This window comes from Trichechus manatus, unplaced genomic scaffold, assembly GCF_000243295.1.
Source record: "Trichechus manatus latirostris isolate Lorelei unplaced genomic scaffold, TriManLat1.0 scaffold00127, whole genome shotgun sequence".
Lineage (NCBI taxonomy): Eukaryota > Metazoa > Chordata > Mammalia > Sirenia > Trichechidae > Trichechus > Trichechus manatus.
The window spans coordinates 7,133,632-7,155,888 of record NW_004444063.1 but is presented as its reverse complement, the minus strand read 5'-3'; the positions used below and the strand labels follow the sequence as shown (position 1 = coordinate 7,155,888).

Sequence of the window (22,257 nt, the reverse complement as noted above, 5' to 3'; positions counted from 1 at the left end):
TATATATATATATTGGCTAGATAAATGTGTGTGTGTGTGTGTGTGTATATATATATATATCTGCTTTTGTTAGTATCTGTTCAAGACCACCCATTTTAAATCAATAGCATAAGCTAATTTTTCAAAAGATGAATATTTATCTTTCAAAAAATTAATTTACTCAGGTTCTGAAACCTAACCAGACTTTTTATAATTTTACCATTTCTACCTTGTGCAAGAACTCTCAGAATACATTTTATAACCAAAGTTTGAGTGTATATAAATAGTTCATAAAGGAAAAAATGTTTTATATCTTTCAAAAAGTAGACTGTGCATTTATACTACAGTACCTTGAGGAATACCTTTACAAGGAGAATATTTCTTCTTTTTTACAGTAACACCTTTAATTTTCACTTGTCTAGTTCCTGGCGATGCTCTAATAATGCAACATATTTCTGATGTATTTGAAGGAATCTGAAAAATAAAAGCAGAGATAGCGTAAGTTCCTCAGATGCTATATTTGTATGTTGTTTTATTTCGAAAGCAAAGTAAATAGTCTCAATGTCCATATTTTGTAGATATTAATAATAGCAAGCATTTAATAAATGCTTACTCTACTCCAGACACTAACTAGTTGGTTTAAAAATATTTGCTCATTTAATACTCACAAGAATCAGGGAAGGCAGATTATATTATCCCCATTTTATGAATGAGAAAACTTAGGTTCAGAGAGGTTGGATAATTAACTTACTTACGGTCAGAGAGCAAGCAATGGTAGAGTTGAAATTCAAGTACTCCAAAGTGGGAGAGATAGTTTGTATGATTTACTGAGTTAAAACACAAATGTAAATTTAATTTTGGGTCAAACACTAGAGTTCCTTGATTTTCCAATGCTGTTAATTTTGACAATTTTCCATCAAGTAGACCTTCCCTGGAATAAAGAAAATCTATAATCTTTCAGTAGTGACATGTCTAGTTTCTTAGAACTCAGAAGTAGTGACATAAGTTTATCAAGGACTTCTCCCATTCTAAATAAAGCTTATATTAAAAAAATCTTCTTCTATTGTAAAATTCATATTATCCTCTGTGGTGGATATCTGCTATTTTTCTGCCCAGCATTCATTTGCTATTGTTCTGGTACTAGTATTCTGAGTTTTCTTGGGCAAATCTATCCACTCTACCAGACTATGCCCGCATCCCTTTCTTATGGATCAGGTAGGGCTGATGATACGTACTTTTGAGCACAAAGGGTAGCCACAAGACCCAGCCTAAACAATCAACATATTCTATGCCCTGGCCACAGTGATGGTTCAGACAGGGGCACTATAAATGGGCCAGCAGAAAGAAGGGAATGCTGAACCTGAGATTCCTGCACTAAACTAGAATCCTTAAAAAGGGTTAAAGTGGTCTTAGATTGATACCTTGCCCTAGCAATATCTTTTGTAGTAGAAACAGATACAAATCCTCCTAGGAGGATAGGACCCCAATTTAGGCCCACAGGATTCTTATCAATTAAGATAAATAAATTATCAGAGTCGTGTCAGAGTTGTCCTTCAAGATTCAGTTCAGAATAGTTCCAGGCAGAAATGATGGACGAAATACAATTCACCCCATTCTAAAATTTCCTTATAATAACAATAAAGGAAATAAACTCACAAGGAAACAAGTTACTATAAGTGTGACTGTACAGGAATATCAAGCAATGGATTTAAATCCCCAGAATATCAGATATTGGAATTTCCAAGCCAAAGTAGAATAGCAATGTATAAAATGATTTAAGAATTAACAATTGAAAACTAAAGGATGAGCAACAACAAAAGACTATCAAGCATGAAAGACAGAAACGAAAAAGAAACAACCAGAACTTCTTCAAACGAACAATAAAATTTTTGAGAGAAAAAATTCAACAGATAGCTTAAGCAACAGAGTGGCCCAGGCCTCAGGCTTTAACACTGGTACTCTTCTAAAGCACGATACTCCAAGGGCTCAGAAGTCCTCCCCAGAAGCCAGGCTACAGGGCAAGTCCTAAAGACCTTGGGAATGTGCAGAATTTGAGTAAGCCAGGCCTGCTGAGTTAACTCTTTCCTGCACACATATCATTTACAAAGAAATGACAATTAGACTAACAGGAAAAGTCTCAACAGTAACACGGAAGCCAGAAGACAGTGGGATGATACCATCAAAGAACAGAGAGAAAACAGTCATCAACTTAGAACTGTGTATCCAGTAAAACTATCTTTCAAGAATGAAGGCATACTAGAAAGATTTTTTTAAAAACCTGAGGCAGTCTACCACCAAAGACCTTCATTAAAGGAACTTTGAATCTAAATCATGAACTTCAGAAAGAAGAAAAATAATCCTAGATTAATAGTCTAAGAAAGCAAATTTAAAAAAAAACAAAACATTGCCGTTGAGTTGATTCGGACTCATAGTGACCCTATAGAACAGAGTAGAACTGCCCCATAGAGTTTCCAAGGAGTGGCTGGTGGATTTGAACTGCTGACCTTTTGATTAGCAGCCAAACTCTTAACCACTATGCCACCAGGGCTCCAGATAAAATTTACCTGTATGTAAAATGAAGCAAATTTAAATGTATGTAAATATTAACAAATTTTATCTGAATAAATTAATAATACTAACTTTACTAATAATAATGTTAATGAAGATAGTCTGTGGAATAAAATAAAAAGAACCAAAATAGCTTAAAACAAAAGTATACAAGTTGGAAGGGAATGACTGAGCTTAAAGTACTCTAAGGTCCCTATATTTTTCAGCAAGGGAGTTGAGTTACTGTTTAATTTTAGACTTTAAAAACTTAAATCTATCTGCCAAAATTTCAAGGGTACCCATGATAAGAATAGAACTAGAGAGTACAAATCATAAACCAGTAGAGAAAAAGGTGAAATAAAAAAGGTTAACAAACATTTTCAATGAATAGAAAAAGTTAAAAAACAAAAAGGAAGCATAGCAAAAAATGAAACAAAAAGAAAAATTAAGACGGTAGAAATAAGTTCAAATTGATTAATAACCACAATACATATAAATAGACTATGCTTGACAGTTAAAAAAGACAAGAGACTGTCAGGCTACGGAGGGAGGGAGAAAATCCACCTACATTAAAAAAAAAAGAAAAAAAAAAACCACCTAAAACAAAAGGATATGGGATGGTTGAAAAATAAAAGGACAGAAAAATACATGCCAACCTAATACATAAAGAAAGGTAAGGTAGCTATATTTATACCAAACAAAAGAAAACATTAGGAATAAAGCAGCTCACTAAATAATGAAAACAGGCTCAAATCACCAGAAAAAGACCACAATTTTAAACTTACACAGAATCAATAAAATAGCTTCAAAATATACAAAGCAAAAACTGGTGGACTCACAGGAAGAAACAAATACACTATTATAATAGTAGCTAATTTCAACACGTTTCTCTCAATTGATGGTTTAAACAGACAAAATATTAGGAAAGATACAGAAAACTTGAAAAACAAAATTAACAAGCTTGATTTAACTGACATGTAAAAACTCTTTACACAACAATTAGAGAATAGATATTCTTTTTAAAACACATGAAATATTTAATAAAAATTGACTATACACTAGGCTGTAATGCATCTATCAACAAATTTTTAAAAATCCATACCACATATGGACTACTTTCTCTGATCACAATGCAATTAAGTCAGAGTGAGCAGCAAACATATAAATGAAAAGCCACTTACACTTAGAAATTTAAAAATCCACATTTCTAAGTAACTCCTACGTCAAAGGAAAAATCAAAATAGAATTTAAAAATACTTAAACCTAAATGCTGAGGAAATTACAGCATATCAAACTTGTGGGATGCAGGTAAACTAGCACTGAGAAAGTATAACCTTAAGTGAATGTATAAAAGCCCTGGTGGTGCAATGGTTAAGAGCTTGTCTGCTAACAGAAAGGTCAGTAGTTTGAACCCACCAGATACTCCATGGATAAAAGACCTGGTGATCTGCTCTTGTAAAGATTACAGCCTTGGAAACCCTACGGTGCAGTTCTACTCTATCCCATAGGGTCTCTACGAGTCAGAATTGACTCAATGGCACACAAGAACGATAAGTGAATATATTAGAAAAAAAGAAAAGACAATGGAATTAAACTTCCAACACAAGGAGTTAGATAAAGAAAACAGAATAAGCCTGTTCTGGATTGAACTGTGTCCCCTAAAAAGATATGTTGAAATCCTAACCCCCACACTGGTGAATGTGACCTTTGGGGATATATGGGTTTTTCATTGCAGATGTTATCATTAAATTAATGAAGTCATACCACAGCAGGGTTGGTCCTAATCCTAATCCCTTCTGAGTGGTGTTTTATAAAAGAGAAGGACAGGCATGGAAGGAGAGTTGCACATGGGAGGAAGACAGCATGTGAGGATCCATCTATGAGCCAAAACATCAAGAAATACCTGGGGCTGCCAGAAACTCAAAGAGACAGGAAGGATCTTCCCTTTGAGCTGACAAAGAGAGAACATAGCTCTTCCAATTCCCTGGTTTGGACTTCTAGTCTCCCAAACTGTGAGAAAATAAATTTCTGTTCTTTAAAGCCACCCACTTCGTGGTAATTTGTTATGGCAGCTCTACTAAACGAAGAATTTGGTACCAGAGACTGGGGGGTGCTGCTCTAACAAATACCTAAAAATGTAGAAATGGCTTTGGAATTTGTAATGGGTGAAGATTGGAAGAGTTTTGAGGTGCTTGATAGTAAGAGCATAGATTGCCTTGAAGAGATTGTTGGTAGAATTACAGACATTAGGGGTGATTCTGATGAGGGCTTGGAAAGAATTGTGGGGAGCTGTGGGGAAAGCTTCTACTGTCATGAACAGAATATTGATAGAAATGTGGATGTTAAACGTACTTTGGGGAGGTTTTCAAAGGAAATGATGAATACGTTATTGAACATTGGAGGAAAGGTGATCCTTGTTATAAAGTGACAAAGAATTTGGCTGAATTATGTTCAAATGTTTTATGGAAAGTAGAACTTGTAAGTGATGAACTTGGATATTTAGCTGAGAATATTTCTAAGCAAAATCTTTAAGTTACGGCATGGTTTCTCCCTGCTGCTTATAGTAAAATGTGGGAGGAAAGAGAGATTGAAAAATGAACTGTGCAAAAAGAAACCAGAATTTGAAGATTTGGAAAATTCTACTGCAAAATTTATTAAAATGCATGCTCTGGAGAGGACACCAAGGGTGTGGCTAGATAACAATTTTCTAAAGAGATCAGAAATGTGATCTATGGATCCAATCAATCATCTCATCAGAAACGCTCCTGTTTAGACTAAACGGAATATAGTTAGCACAGAATGAAGAAAAGCTATTTGATTCCTGGAATTCTACCAGCAGGAAATAAGATGATGGAGCAACCTGGCTATAAATATCTGTTGTCCTCTAAGAAAAGGAAAGGATGATGTCAGGTCTAGTCCAAAGACCATGGTTTTTATGGTTTTAGTTCTTATGTTTAGATCTTTGATCCATTTTGAGTTAATTTTTGAATATGATGTGAGGTATAGGTTCAACATTATTCTTCCGCATGTGGAATCCAGTTGTGCCAGCACCATTTATTGAAGAGACTATTCTTTCTCATTGAATGGAGTTGGCACCCTTGATGAAAATCAACTGCCCACAGATATACGGGTTTATTTCTAGATTCTCAATTCTTTTCAATTGGCCTATATGTCTATTCTTATAAGAGTACCACACTATTTTGATTACTGTAGTTTTGTAGTACAATGGTATTTTCAATCATCTTATATGCATGCGAAAACTGGACAATGAAAAAGGAAGACCAAAGAAGAATTTGGCGCATTCGAATTATACTTTCGGCAAAGAATAACGAATATACCACGGACTGCCAGAAGAATCCAAATCAATCTTGGAGGGAGTACAGTCCTTAGAAGTGAGGATGATGATACTTTGTCTCACTTACTTTGGACACATCATCAGGAAGGACCAATCGCTGGAGAAGAACATCATGCTTGGTAAAGTAGAGGGTCAGCGAAAAACATGGAGACCCTCAATGAGATGGATTGACACAGCGGCTGCAACGATGGGCTGAAACATAGCAACAATTTTGAGGATGGTTCAGGATTGGGCAATGTTTCATTCTGTTATACATAAGGTTGCTATGAGTCAGAGCTGACTTGATGACACCTAACAACAATTCTATTCCATTGGTCTCTGTGTCTATTCTTATACCAGTATTACATTATTTTGATTACTGTGTCTTTGTAGTACACTTTGAAACAAGGAAGTGTGAGTCCTCCTACTTTGTTCTTCTTTTTCAAGATTATTTTGGTGAATTATTCGGGGATGCTTATCATTCCACATGAATTAGAGGATTGGTTTTCCCATTTCTGCAAAGAAAGTGACTGGGATTTTGATAGGGATTGTGTTGAATCTGTAGATCACTTTGAGTAGTAATGACATTTTAACATTAAGTCTTCCAATCCATGAAGCAATTTATCTTTTCATTTATCTAAGTCTTTAATTTCTTTCAGTAATGTTTTAATAGTTTTCAGTATACAAGTCTTTTACTTCTGTGGTTAAATGTATTCCTAAGTTTTGTTTTGTTTTCTTTTTTTTGATGCTATTTTAATTGTTTTCTGAATTTCCTTTTTCAGTTTGCTCATTGCTAGTGTATAGAAATACAACTGATTTTTGTGTATGGACTTTGTATCCTGCAACACTATTGAATTTGTTTATTAGCTCTAATAGTCTCTTTTTTTTGTGGAGTCTTTAGGGTCTTCTACATATAAAATCATGTAATCTGTAAACAGATCATTTTTCTTCCTTTCCAATTTGGACGCTTTTCAATTTTTTTTTTTTCTTGTCTAATTGCTCTGGCAAGAACTTCCAGAACTCTTCCCCACACCCCGCTGTGTGTGCGTAAGTGTCTCCGTGTCTATGCTGCGCTTCATGTAATTCAGAAATGATTAGGTTTAGGACACACCCTACACTGATATGATCTCATCAACATAACAAAGAAAACCCTATTTCCAAACAGTATTACATCCATAGGTATAGGAAATAGGATTCCAACACATATTTTGGGGGACACAATTCAATCTATAAAACTACAAAAATAGAGAAAACTTTGGCAAGACTAATTAGAAAAAAATACAAGGCATAAGTAAACAATATAAGGCATAGAAATTAGTACATGGTAGTGGGTACAGGTACAGCTAAGAATAAAAATATAAACAATGTTTATGTATTAAATTTGAATATTTTATACAAAATGGACTAATTCCTAGGAATATATCGAAAACTGACAAGAAAAATAGAGATCTGGCTAGAACGCTATAAAAAAATTGGATCTATAGTTATAAATTTTCCCACAAAGATAACACCAGGCCCAGAAGACAACTTCTAACACACTTTCAAGTAATAAGATAATTCTAATCTTATATAAATTCTTCTCAAGGACAAAAATAGAGAATATTCCTAAATTTATTCTATGAAGCCAGTAACCTTGATACCAAAACAAGACAAGTCCACTAAGAGAAAGGAAAACTACTGAGAAATCTCATTTAGGAACACAGATGGAAAAATCCAAAGCAAGATAATAGTTAACTAAATTCATCAATGGCTATTACTCTACAATATATTTATTCAAGTGGGCCCATGCCTTCCTCTTTTAAAAATAATACTTGTATTAAACTCAAGAGTCCTAATGATTAAAATTAGGATGTAACTAAGCCCACTCAAAAACATCGGAGTTTTAACTCAGAAACAGACTAACAACTATAAAATTAGTCAATGTCTAATTAACATGTAAAAAATGGCTATTATTCTCATAATATAATCATCATGTGCCAAAGTTTAACCCCCTCTAAAAAATACTCATCTAACTTTAATACAAAATGATCCAATAACCCTTCAAGCACTGGTGGTACAGTGGTGAGCACAGCTGCCTTCCAAATAACCCTTCAAGCCATTTCTTCCCATGGGAGATTTTACTGATGTAACAAAACTGAAATTAATAAAATATCTGAAAATCTAAATGGTTACACAGACCCACTTAAAATCTATTCTAAATTATAATATCAGACTACTTTTTCTTCTACAAACTCTAACATTAAGCCTTTCCTACTTTAAAAAGATATTATTTTGTATATGGTCTTCAAACTTATACAGTTTTGCCCTCCAATATAAAAATACTTATTACATTGCTTATGCTGTACCAAATGTTGTAGTAGGTTGTTGTTTTTAGGTGCTATCGAGTCAGTTATGACTCATAGTGACCCTGTGTACAACAGAATGAAACACTGCCCACTCCTTCACCATCCTCACGACCCTTGTTATGCTTAGGTCCACTGTTACAGCCACTGTGCCAATCCATCTTGTTGAGGATCTCCCTCTTTTTTGCTGACCCTCTACTTTACCAAGCATGATGTCCTTCTCCAGGGACTAGTCCCTCCTGATAACATGTCCAAAGTATGTGAGATTAAGTCTTGCCATCCTTGCTTCTAAGGAGCATTCTGGCTGTACTTCCTGTAAGACTGATTTGTTCGTTTTTTGACAGTCCATGGTATATTCAAAATTCTTTGCCAACACTATAATTCAAAGGCATCAATTGTTCTTTGGTCTTCTTTACTCACTGTCCAGCTTTCACAGGCATGTGAGGCAACTGAAAACAGCATGGCTTTGGTCAGGCGCACTTTAGTCCTTAAAGTGACATCTTTGCTTTTCAACATTTTGAAGAGGTCTTGTACAGCAGATTTGCCCAATGCAATGTGTTTGACTTCTTGACTGCTGCTTCCATGGGCGATGATTGTGGATCCAAGTAAAATGAAATCCTTGACAACTTCAATGTTTTCTCTGTTTATCATAATGTTACTTCTTGGTTCAGTTGTGAGAATTTTTGTTTTCTTTATGTTGAGGTATAATCCATACTGAAGGCTGTGGCGTTGATCTTCATCAGTAAGTGCTTCAAGTCCTCTTCACTTTCAAGCAAGCAAGGTTGTGTCATCGGCCTATTGCAGGTTGTTAATGAATCTTCCTTCAATCCTGATGCTGCGTTCTTCTTCACATAGACCAGTTTCTCCAATTATTTGCTCAGCATATAGATTAAATAAGTATGGTGAAAGGATACAACCCTGATGCACACCTTTCTTGGCTTTAAATCACACTAATTCTCTTGTTCTGATCAAACAACTGCCTCTTGGTCTATGTACAGGTTGTTCATGAGCATAATGAAGTGTTCTGGATTCCCATTCTTTGCAGTGTTATCCATAATTTGTTATGATCCACACAGTCAAATGCCTTTGCATGGTCAATAAAACACAGGTAACCATCTTTCTGGTATCCTCTGCTTTCAGCCAATATCCATCTGACATCAGCAATGATATGCCTCATTCCACATCCTCTTCTGAATCCACCTTGAATTTCTGGCAGTTCCCTGTCAATGTACTGCTACAATTACAACCTGTATTGAACGAACTTCAGCAAAATTTTACTTGTGTGTGATATTAATGATAATGTTCAATAACTTCCACCTTCTGTTGGACTACCTTTCTTTGGAATAGGTACAAATATGAATCTCTTCCAGTTGGTTGGCCAGGTAGCTGTCTTCTAAATTTCTTGGCATAGATGAGTGAACACTTCCACCGCTGCATTCATTTGTTGAAACATCTCAATTAGTATTCCATCAATTCTTGGAGTCTTGTTTTTCACCAATACCTTCAATGCAGATTGGACCTCTTCTTTCAGTACCGCCGGGTGTTGATCATATGCTACCCCCTCAAATGGTTGAACGCTGACCAATCCTTTTAGGTACGTTAACTCTGTGTAGTCCTTCCATCTTCTTTTGATGCTTCCTGCGTCGCTCAATATTTTCCTCGAAGGATCCTTCAATATTGCAACTCAAGGCTTGAATTTTTTCTTCATTTCTTTCAGCTTGAAAAATGCTGAGTGTGTTCTTCCCTGTTGGTTTTCTGACTCCAGGTCTTTGAATATTTCATTATAATATTTTACTTTGTCTTCTTGAGCGGCCCTTGAAATCTTCTGTTCTTCAGCTCTCTTACTTCATCATTTCTTCCTTTCCCTTTAGCTACTCTACATTCAAGAGCAAGTTTTAGTCTCTTCTTTCATCCTTTTTGGTCTTTCCTGTCTTTTTAATGACCTCTTGCTTTCTTCATGTATGATGTTATTGATGTCATCCCGCAACTCATCTGGTCTTTGGTCATTAGTATTCAATGAGCCATATCTATTCTTGAGATGGTTTCTAAATTCAGGTGGAATATACTCAAGGTTGTACTTTGGCTCTCACAGACTTTTTCTAATTTTCTTCAGCTTTAACTTGAACTTGCATATGAGCAATTGACAGTCTGTTCCACAGTTGGCCCCTGGCCTTGTTCTGACTGATGATATTGAGCTTCTCCATCATCTCTTTCTACAGATGTAGTCAATATGATTCTTGTGTATTCCATCTAGCAAGGTCCACATGTATACCCATTGCTGTCGAGTCAATTCCGACTCACAGCGACCCTACAGGACAGAGGATAACTGCCCTGTAGGGTGTAGTCGTCATTTATGTTATTGAAAAAAGGTATTTGCAATGAAGAAGTCGCTGGTCTTGAAAAATTCAATCGTGATCTCTGGCATCGTTTCCATCACCAAGGCCATATTTTCTAACTACAGATACTTTGTTTCCAACTTTTGCATTATAATCATCAGTAATTATCAATGCATCAATGATTTCCCATGTCCCTTCAACCAGCTCCTGACCCTCTCCGCCTTCTCATCTTAGCTCCGGACAGGAGCTACCGATTTAGTCTCATGTATCTACTTGAGCTAAGAAGCACACTGTGCGAGAGTATCATTTTCTGTCCCACAGTCCAGTCCAATCTTTGCCTGAAGAGTTGGCCTCAGGAATGATTTTAGTTCTGGGTTATTCACTTTTGACGATTTCCAATTTTCCTAGATTCATACTTCATACATTCCACATTCCTATTAGTAATGGATGTTTGCAGCTGTTTCTTCTCATTTTGAGTCGTGCCACATCAGCAAATGAAGGTCCTGAAAGCTTGACTCCATCCACATCATTAAAGTCGACTCTTCTATGAGGAGGCAGCTCTCCTCCAGTCATATTTTGAGAGACTTCCAACCTGACGGGCTCATCTTCTGGCACTATATCAGACAATGTTCTGCTGCTATTCATAAGGTTTTCACTGGCTAATTTTTTCAGAAGTAGACCACCAGGTCCTTCTTCCTAGTTGGGCTGTAGATTGCTACAGACTGAATTATATCCCCCCAAATATGTGTTGTAAAACCCAACCCCTATGCCTGTAGTTATAATCCCATTTGGGAAAGGACTGTCTTTGTTATGTTAATGAGGAAGGATTCCTGTAGGGTGTTTTATCTCGAGCTAATCTCTTTTGAAATATAAAAGAGATTAAATAATCCAGCAGAGCAGATATGGAGGAAAAGAGGTGCCAAGCCACATGAAGACTGTCCAGGAGCATAAGCTCAAAAGAGGCAAGGACCTTCCTCCAGAGCCGACATAGAGAGAAAGCTTTCCCCTAGAGATGGCACCCTGACTTCAGACTTCTAGCCTCCAAAACTGTGAGAAAATAAATTTCTTTTTGTTAAAGTGTTGTTACAGCAACACTAGATAACTAAGACTTGTTGCTTTGTATAACCATTTACCTTCTAAAAAAAATTTAAAATTTTCAAAAATCAACACCCCAAGTTAAAACTACACCACCCATCTGTAAGTTTTTTGTACTGTGGTAGCTTGCATGTTGCTGTGATGCTAGAAGCTATGCCACAGTATTTCAAATACCAGCAAGGTCACCCATGGTGGACAGGTTTCAGTGGAGCTTCTAGACTAAGACAGACTAGGAAGAAGGACCTGGTGATCTACTTCTGAAAAAAACTGGCCAGTAAAAACCTTATGAATAGCAGGAGAACATTGTCTGATATAATGCCAGAACATAAGCCCATCAAGTTGGCAGGCACTCAAAACAGAGTCAACATTAATGATGTGGATGGAGTCAAGCTTTCAGGACCTTCGTTTGCTGATGTGGCATGACTCAAAATGAGAAGAAACAGCTGCAAATATCCATTACTAATAGGAATGTGGAATGTATGAAGTATGAATCTAGAAAAACTGGAAGTTGTCAAAAATGAAATGCAACACATAAAGATCGATATCCTAGGCATTAGTGAGCTGAAATGGAATGATATTGAGCACTGTGAATGGGACAATCATATGGTCTATTATGCTAGGAATGACAAATTGAAGAGGAATGGCATAGCAATAATTGTCAAAAAGAATATTTCAAGATCTATCCTGAAGTACGATGCTGTCAGTGATAGGATAATATCCATATGCCTACAAGGAAGATCAGTTAATGCCATTATTATTCAAATTTACACACCAACCACTAATGCAAAAGATGAAGAAATTGAAGATTTTTTACCAACTTCTGCAGTCTGAAATTGATGAAACATGCAATTAAGATGCATTGGTAATTACTGGAGATTGGAATGCAAAAGTTGGAAACAAAGAAGAAGGATCTGTAGTTGGAAAATATGGCCTGGTTATAGAAATAACATCAGAGATTGCATGATAGAATTTTGCAAGATCAACAACTCATTTATTGCAAATACCTTTTTTCAACAGCATAAATGGCTACTATATACACGGACCTCACCGGATGGAATACACAGGAATCAAATCAACTACATTTGTGGAAAGAAACAATGGAAAAGCTCAATATCATCTGTCAGAACAAGGCCGGGGACAAGTGCAGAACAGACCATCAATTGCTCATATGCAGGTTCAAGTTGAAGCTGAAGAAAATGAGAACAGGTTCACAAGAGCCAAATTATGACCTTGAGTATATCCCACCTGAATTTAGAGACCATCTCAAGAATAGACTTGACGCATTGAACAAGTTGTGGGATGACATCAAGGACATCATACACGAAGAAAGCAAGAGGTCATTAAAAAGACAGGAAAGAAAGAAAAGACCAAAATGGATGTCAGAAGAGACTCTGAAACTTGCTCTTAAATGTAGAGTAGCTAAAGGGAAAGGAAGAAACGATGAAGTAAGAGAGCTGAAGAACAGAAGATTTCAAGGGCAGCTCAAGAAGATAAAGTATTATAATGAAATGTTCAAAGATCTGGAGTCAGAAAACCAAAAGTGAAGAACATGCTCAGCATTTCTCAAGCTGAAAGGAGTGAAGAAAAATTCAAGCCTTGAAGTGCAATTTTGAAGGATTCTTCGGGGAAAATATTGAACGATGCAGGAAGCATCAAAAGAAGATGGAAGGAATACACAGAGTCACTGCATTAAAAAGAACTGGTTGATGTTCAACCAATTCAGGAGACAGCATATGATCAAGAATCGATGTTATTGAAGGAAGAAGTCCAAGCTGTTGAAGGCACTGGTGATAAACAAGGGTCCAGGAACTGATGGAATACCAATTGAGACGCTTCAACAAATGGATGCAGCACTGGAAGTGCTCATTCATCTATGCCAAAAAATTTGGAGGACAGCTACCTGGCCAAGCTCCTGGAAGAGATCCATATTTGTGCCCATTCCAAAGAAAAGGTGTTCCAACAGAATGTGGCAATTATCAAACAGTATCAATATAACACACAAGTAAAATTTTGCTGAAGTTCATTCAATAGATGTTGCAGCAGTACATTGACAGGGAACTGCCAGAAATTCAAGCCGGATTCAGAAGAGGATGTGTAACGAGGCATATCATTGCTGATGTCAGATGGATATTAGCTAAAAGCAGAGGATACCAGAAAGATGTTTACCTGTGTTTTATTGACTATGCAAAGGCATTTGGCTGTGTGGCTCATAACAAATTATGGATAACACTGCAAAGAATGGGAATCCAGAACACTTCATTGTGCTCATGGGGAACCTATGCACAGACTAAGAGGCAGTCGTTCGAACAGAACAAGGGGATACTGCGTGGTTTAAAGTCAAGAAAGATGTGTGTCAGTGTTGTATCTTTTCACCATACTTATTCGATCTGTATGCTGAGCAAATAATCCGAGAAGTTGGACTACATGAAGAACACAACATCAGGATTGGAGGAAGACTCATCAACAACCTGCATTATGTGGCTGACACAACCTTGCTTGCTGAAAGTGAAGAAGACTTGAGGCACTTACTGATGAAGAACAAAGGCCACAGCCTTCAGTATGGATTACACCCCAACATAAAGAAAACAAAAAATCCTCATAACTGGACCAATAAGCAACATCATGATAAACAGAGAAAAGATTGAAGTTGTCAAGAGTTTCATTTTACTTGGATCCACAATCATCGCCCATGGAAGCAGCAGTCAAGAAATCAAATGATGTATTGCATTGGGCAACTCTGTTACAAAGGACCTCTTTAAAGTGTTGAAAAGCCAAGGTGTCACTTTGAGGACTAAATTGCACCTGAACCATACTATGGTTTTTTCAATCACCTCATGTGCATGTGAAAGCGGGACAATGTATAAGGAAGACTGAAGAATCGATGTCTTTGAATTATGGTGTTGGCGAAGAATACTGAATATACAGTGGACTACCAGAAGAACAAACAAATTTGTCTGGAAGAAGTACAGCCAGAATTCTCCTTCATCTCACATACTTTCACATGTTATCAGGAGGGACCAGTCCCTGGAGAAGGACATCATGCTTGGTAAGGTAGAAGGTCAGTGAAAACCAGGAAGACCTTTGATGAGATGGATTGACACAATGTCTACAACAATGTGTTCAAACATAGCAATAATTGTGTGGATGGTGGAGAACTAGGCAGTGTTTCGTTCTGTTGTACATAGGGTTGCTACGAGTTGGAACTATCTGGATGACTTTTAACTACAACAAGTTAGAATTAAAAAAAAAAAAACACTTAAAAAAAATAAAGTCATTAATAGTAAAATATCCTTAACCAAACAAATCTTAACAAATGCTCAATTATAAAATTCATTCCTTTTTTATCTTATATTAGTATGTCATACACTAAAAAATTATTAGATCTTAATGGTTGCTTAAATTAATTGGTATAAAATTACAACTCAGTACAACAGGTAAAATCTGATATAATAACCATCTCCACAAAATTTTATAACATCAACAGAAAATAACTTTACAAAACAAATTAACTTTAAATTATATATTAGCCTCCCCAGCTAGTATCTGTGTGTTAGGTAATAATCAATACTGTGCATATACCAATAACACTCAAGTAAACTTGCTCAAAAAACAGCCATGGACAAAACTCACACTAAAAAAGCATCTTAGCAACTCATACTGAGTCTGAGGCACCTTCAAACATTCTGTCTTGGCTTTCAATTAAATCTTAAAAACCCGAATTTAAAAAAAAATAAATTTCCAACCCCCAGTTACAATATTAACGTATATATTCTTACTTGTTCTCCCAGGTCACTACGTAATAAATTCAGCCTTAAATTCTTGTGCTCAGCCATCTACAGCCCAACAAATGCTCTCACACTGGCTAAATATAAAATGTAAAAAACTCAAATCATGCCAAATTAGTTAATTTTTAGTAAAATTCCATTAAATTAAAATTTAAATAGAAAAATTACCAAAGGGAGGTGTCATGGATTGAATTGTGTCCCCCCAAAAATGTGTGTATCAACTTGGCTTGGTCGTGATTCCCAGTATTGTATGATTGTATTTCCTTATGTGTTGTAAATTCAATCACTATGATCTAGTAAAATGGATTAGCGGCAGTTACACTGATGAGGTATACAAGATTGGATAGTGTCTTAAGCCAATCTCTTCTGAGATATAAAAGAGAGGTGTGAGCAGAGACACATGGGAACCTCATACCACCAAGAAAGCAGTGCCGGGAGCAGAACACGTCCTTTGGACCTGAGGTTCCTGTGCTGAGATACTCCCAGACCAAAGGAAGACTGATGCATCACAAGGACCTTCCTCCATAGCTGACAGAGACAGAAAGTCTTCTCCTGGAGCTGATGCCCTTAATTTGGACTTGTAGCCTACTGGATTGTGACAGAATAAACTTCTCTTTGTTAAAGCCATTCACTTGTAGTATTTCTGATATAGCAGCACTAGATGACTAAGACAGGGGAAGACGTTAAATTTATACTTTATTCTCCAGACTTTCTAGAGTTAAAGAGACCTAGATGATTCTACCTCATCCCTTCCCCCTGCCCCCAATTTAAAATTTCTATCTCCTTTGACCTCATTGGAGCCCTCGTGGTACAGCGGTTAAGCCGCTCCCTGGAAACCCTATGGGGCAGTTCTACTCTGACCTGTAGGGTCGCTATGAGTCGGAATTGACTCGACAGCAACAAGTTTTTTTTTCTTTCTGTAGCGTTATTGATATACACAACCATTTTTTTGCTTGCACATTTTAATCTATTTGTTCAGACATTTTAACCAAACATTAAACAAACCCTGTTACATCAGTAAGTTTAGATGTTTAAATGTTCTCTACATCCTGCTCTTGCATGATCTGATAGTATGTCAAAATATATTAAAAATGCTTTGTTTTATCTAGCTCAATTGGCATGACACAGCTTATAAAGACAATGCTCTACATTCTACCTTGGTGAGTAGTGTCTGGGGTCTTAAAAGCTTGTGAGCGGCCATCTAAGATACTCCACTGGATACAAGGAAAAGATTAGTCCAAAGGACTAATTGTCCACAGCTACCAAGGCCTCCACCGGACTGAGTCCAGTATAGCTAGATGGTGCCCGGCTACCACCACTGACTGCTCTGACCAGGATCACAACAGAGGGTTCTGGACAGAGCTGGAGAAGGACGTAGAGCATAATTCTAACTCACAAAAGAAAAAAGACCAGACTTACTGGCCTAAAGGAGACTGGAGAAACCTCGAGAGTATGGCCCCAGACACCCTTTTAGCTCAATGGTGAAGTTACCTCTGAGGTTCACTGTTCAGCCTGGGAGTGGACAGCCCCGTAAAACCAAATGAGACTAACGAGGTACAGGAGTCCAGTGACAAGGGCCAGAAGGCAGAAGGGGACAAGGAAGCTGGTGATAGGGAACACAAGATTGAGTAAAGATATTGTTGATGTGTTGTGAGATTGTTAACCATTGTCATAGGGCAACATTTGTAGTAACTGTTAAATGAGAAACTATTTTGTTCTGTAAGCCTTCATCTTAAGTGAGAATAACAGCACAATTGGAAGAGCGTAGTCAATGTCACTGAACTGTGTATGTAGACATTTTTGAAATGGTGTATCTGTGGCTATGTGTGTTTTCACCAAAAAAAAAAAAAGGTTGAGAATTTAGAGGGTTAATATGTTGTGGGGTTGTTAACCAATGTCATAAAACAACATGTGTACTACTGTTTCATGAGAAACTATTTGTTCTGTAAGCCTTCACCTGAAGTAGAATAAAATATATATAAAAAAAATTGCTTTGTTTTGTTTTGTTTCTCTCTCTCTGACTTTTATTTTTAATAAAACCTAGTTTTTTTCTGTCTCGTGGAGCATGTCTCACTAACAGTAGACTGTCAATTCATAAATCTTTTCTAAAACCAAACAAAACCTGTGAAATTAACTTTGTCCAAATTTTCTTTTGACCATATTAACAGATCAAAGCAGAACCAAAATCTAACTATCTCTTATGCAGAAAAAGTGTTTACTAAAAACCATTCTCACTTCATCGCAAACTAGAAGCAGAAGGAAACTTGTTAACCTAATAAAAGACGTTGACAGTCCTCAGTATTGTTTGCCATAGAGTTCCAGTTCTTCCTGGAGAACATGAACTTCTGGGCTCCCCTGTGGTTTGGTGAGGCCTGTGACTATTTCTAGCCAACAAGTTGTGACCAAAAGTATTGAATGTCACTTTCAGGCCAGAAGATTTAATTACCAATGTAAGAAGACCTTCCAGAGCTCCATTTTTTACCCTGGCAAAGCGTTTAGCAACATTCAAGACAGAGATTCCTCTGTCAGCTATAATGAGCAGGGCCCTGCGTCAACTCAATGGATGTATAGCATGAGCAAGAAATGAATCTTTATTATTTTAGCCTCTAAAATTTTTGGAGTTGTTTGTTACCACAGCTTATCCAGATTAACGTAGGTTACGTATAAAACAAGCTACACAAACATTAACTTTATTGGTGAAGCTCTGAAAACAATTTCCCTTAAGGTCCTGAATAAAAATATGTATACTGCTCAGAAAAGGAGGGTGAGAATGGTTGCACAACTCGAAGAATGTAGTCAATGTCACTAAATTGTACATGTAGAAACTGTTGAATTGGTGTACATTTTTCTATGTATTCTCAACAACAAGATAAATAAAATTTAGAGAAAAAATATGTTGTGGGCAGGGCCAAGATGAAGAGTAGTCAGACGCTTCCTGTGGTCCCTCTTACAACTAAGACCTGAAAAAACAAGTATATCAATTATATATGACAGTTTAGAGCCTTGAATATCAAAGACAAAGTTAAGGAGTCAGACTGAGTGGCAGGGGGAGGAAGAGACAGTTCAGAAGGTGCGAGCATTTGCTAGACCTGACCTGGCCGGCATTCTGCAGGCTGCATCAGCTGGCATGCGTGGACTGAGGCAAGCAGTAGTGCTCTGGGCGTGTTTTCCACATCAGGAGAAACTGAGGGGCAGAGAGTCTACTCAAACCTCTGGAACCAGGAGAAGCAGTGCTCAATCGGCGAAAGATAACTACAAGGGTCTAACCTACCACATAGATCAAAAAAATCCTTCCCCTTTTGGTAAGAACTCTCTCCCATTTACCTGGCCCCTCCCTGCTCTGCTCCTGGTCCTGGTCCAGCTTCAGCAATTACTTCACTCCCTGGGCTGGAATGAGGACCCATGCACACCCCAAGCAACTCTCCTGGCTTTGGAGAGGGAACAAATTAACAAACAGGAAAAAATAATCTGCCAGCTCCCCTAAGCCGGGAACTCAAGGCAGGCACAGCCCATTTGCCTAGGCACAGGCATAAGGGGTCCATGGACTTTGAATGCCTTTCACCTCTGCATAGACTTGTGTGGGCCCATTTCAACAGCGTAGGCCCTCATTACCACAGTACAACAGGGTATATATACCTCAGGCTTATTTTCAACTGCAACAGCTATAAGCTGGAGTGGCAGATTCGTGACATTTGACACCTCCCTGCCCATGAAGCAGGGTCCTCACCTACCCACATCAGGGGCCTGAGGACTGGTGGCTCCACCAATACCACCTAGCCACCCATGACAGGGGTCCAAGAATAAGTGGTGCCTCCAAGTCCTTACAGCCAACAGCACTGGGTGCCCAAAGTCCAGCTGCAAAACCCACCCACCTACACGCTTTAGGGAACAGGGACATGTCTTCCACGCAGACCCTCAGGGGCAGCCGTCAGCCCCCACCTTGCTGAAAACAAGACCCCCTGCTGCAGCCAGATACCTGTGCCTACTCCAATCACCCCTGCCCGTCTAGGACTGTAGGTGAGAGCCTGCACCACACACTCAGTAACCAACGACCTGGACACCTGAGCTGAATCCATACCAGAAAAGTAAATGACTCCTGGGCTCACATACCTAGTAACACTTCTAACCACCTGGTGATAGGATGTGAGAGCTTCAAGGACGCCAATAATCAAAGTAGCTCACATGACCAGCATATTTGGGCATATCGAAACAAACCAAAACAAGAAGCTAGGATACAGTAAGCAAAGATAAAATAAATAAATCTAATAATTAATTGATGGCTTGGAAACAATAGTCAATATCAAATCATATAAAGAGGCGGACCATGATGACTTCAGCAAGCTAACAAAACAAAGAACAAAGAAACCTCCCAGAGGAAGAGAACTTCTTGGAATCACCAGAGGCAGAATTCAAAAGATTAATATACAAACTCTTCAAGAGATCAGGAAGGAGGAGATCATATAAAACGCAGAACAAGCCAAGGAACACGCAGACAAAGCAACAGAGGAACTTAAGAAGGTTATACAAGAGTATAATGACAGGCTGCAAGAATCCATAGACACAGCAAATCCAAATTCAAAAAATTTAACAATAAAATTTCAGATTTAGACAACTCAATGAAAGTCATATGAGCAGAACTGTGGCAACAGAACTCAGAATTAGTGAGATTGAAGATAAAGCTCTTGACACCAACTTATTTGAGGAAAAATTGATAACAGAATTTAAAAAAATGAAGGAACACAAAATATTATGTGGGACTCTATCAAGAGGAATAACCTATGAGTGACTGGAGTACCAGAATGGGGCGGGGCGAATAACAGAAAATACAGAGAGAATTCTTGAAGATTTGTTGGCAGAAAACTTCCCTGATATTGTGAAAGATGAGAGGATATCTACTCAAGAAGTTTATTGAACCCTACACAGGGGAGATCCCAAAAGAAAGTCACCAAGACATATTATAACCAAACTTGCCAAAACCAAAGATAGAGAATTTTAAGAGCAGCTAGTGATAAACAAAAAGTCACCCACAAAGGAAAGTCACTAAGACTAAGCTCTGAATACTCAGCAGAAACCATGCAGGCAAGAAGGCAACAGGATGACATACATAAAGCATTGAAGGAAAAAAATTGCCAGCCAAGAATTATATATCCAACAAAACTGTCTCTCAAATACGATGGCAAAATTAGGGCATTTCCAGATAAACAGAACTTTAGGGAATTTGTAAAAACCAAACCAAAATTACAAGAAATACTAAAAGGAGTTCTTTGGTTAGAAAATCAGTATCATCAGATAACAACCCAAGACTAGAACACAGGACAGAACAACCAGATATCAACCCACATAGGGAAGTCACAAAAATAAATCAAAGCTAAAACACTGGGAACAAGGAAACAGACATCAATATGTAAAAGACGACAACATTAAAACAAAAAAGAGGGATTAAATAATGTAGTCATAGAACTTTCATATGCAGAAGTCAAGGCGATATAAACTTAGAAAAATAAGGGTAAATATTAAGGTAACCACAAAGGAAACTGACAATCCTACATATCAAAATAAAAAACAAGAAAAACATAAAGACTCAGCAAATACAAAATCAACAACAATGAAAAAGATGAAAAGAAAATACATAAAGAAAAACGACTCAGCACAGAAAATTAAGTGGAACAAAGAAACTGTCAGCAACACACAAAAAAGACATCAAAATGACAGCACTAAAGTCATACCTATCGATAATTACACTGCATGTAAATGAACTAAATGCACCACTAAAAAGACAGAGAGTGGCAGAATAGATAAAAAAGCACAATCCACCTACATGCTGCCTACAAGAGACACACCTTAGATTTAAAGAAACAAACAAACTAAAACTCAAAGGATGAAAAAGAATATATCAAGCAAATTAACACTCAAAAAAGAACAGGAGGGGCAATATTAATCTCTGACAAAATAGACTTTAAAGTAAAATCCACCACAAAGGATAAGGAAGGACACTATATAATGACTAAAGGGTCAATATACCAGGAGGACAGAACCATAATAAATATTTATACACCCAACAACAGTGCTCCAAAATACATAAAACAAACTCTAACAGCATTGAAAATAGAAATAGACAGCTCCACAATAATATTAGAAGAATTTAATACACCACTTTCAGTGAAGGACAGAACACCAGAAAGAAGCTCAATAAAGATACAGAAGATGTAAACGCCACAATCAACCAACTTGACCTCACAGACATACAGAACACTCCACCCAACAGCAGCTAAGTATACTTTCTTTTCCAATGCACATGGAACATCTTCCAGAAGAGACCACATATTAGGCCACAAAGTAAGCCTTAATAGAATCCAAAGCATCGAAATATTACAAAGCATCTTAGCTGACTATTAAGCCATAAAAGTAGTAATCGATAAAAGAAAAAGCAGGGAAAAAAAATCAAATACATGAAAACTGAACACCACCTTGCTCAAAAACTACTGGGTTACATAAAAAATCAAGGACAGAATAAAGAAATTCAGAATCAGATGAGAATGAAAACACATCTTACCAGAACCTTTGGGACACAGCCAAAGCAGTGCTCAGAGGTCATTTTATAGCAATAAATGCACACATCCAAAAAGAAGAAAGGACCAAAATCCAAACATTAACCCTACAACTTGAACAAATAGAGAAGCAAAAGAAGCCCTCGGGTGCCAGAAGATAAGAAATAATAATGAATTAAATGAAATGGAGAATAGAAAAACAACTGAAAGAGTTAACAAGACCAAAAGCTGGTTCTTTGAAAAGATCAACAAAATCGATAAACCATTGGCCAAAATTACAAAAGAAAAACA

The 22,257-nt window shown here is 37.2% G+C and overlaps 1 protein-coding gene across 1 annotated transcript in view; it reads right to left on the bottom strand.

Moving 5' to 3' along the window:
• MEIKIN (meiotic kinetochore factor) overlaps window positions 1-22,257 on the bottom strand; it is a 128,661-nt gene that overhangs the window by 6,435 nt on the left and 99,969 nt on the right. The window contains exon 12 of the mRNA XM_012557943.1: window positions 330-453. Coding sequence (XP_012413397.1) covers window positions 330-453 — 124 coding nt within the window. The remainder of the gene's footprint in view (window positions 1-329; window positions 454-22,257) is intronic.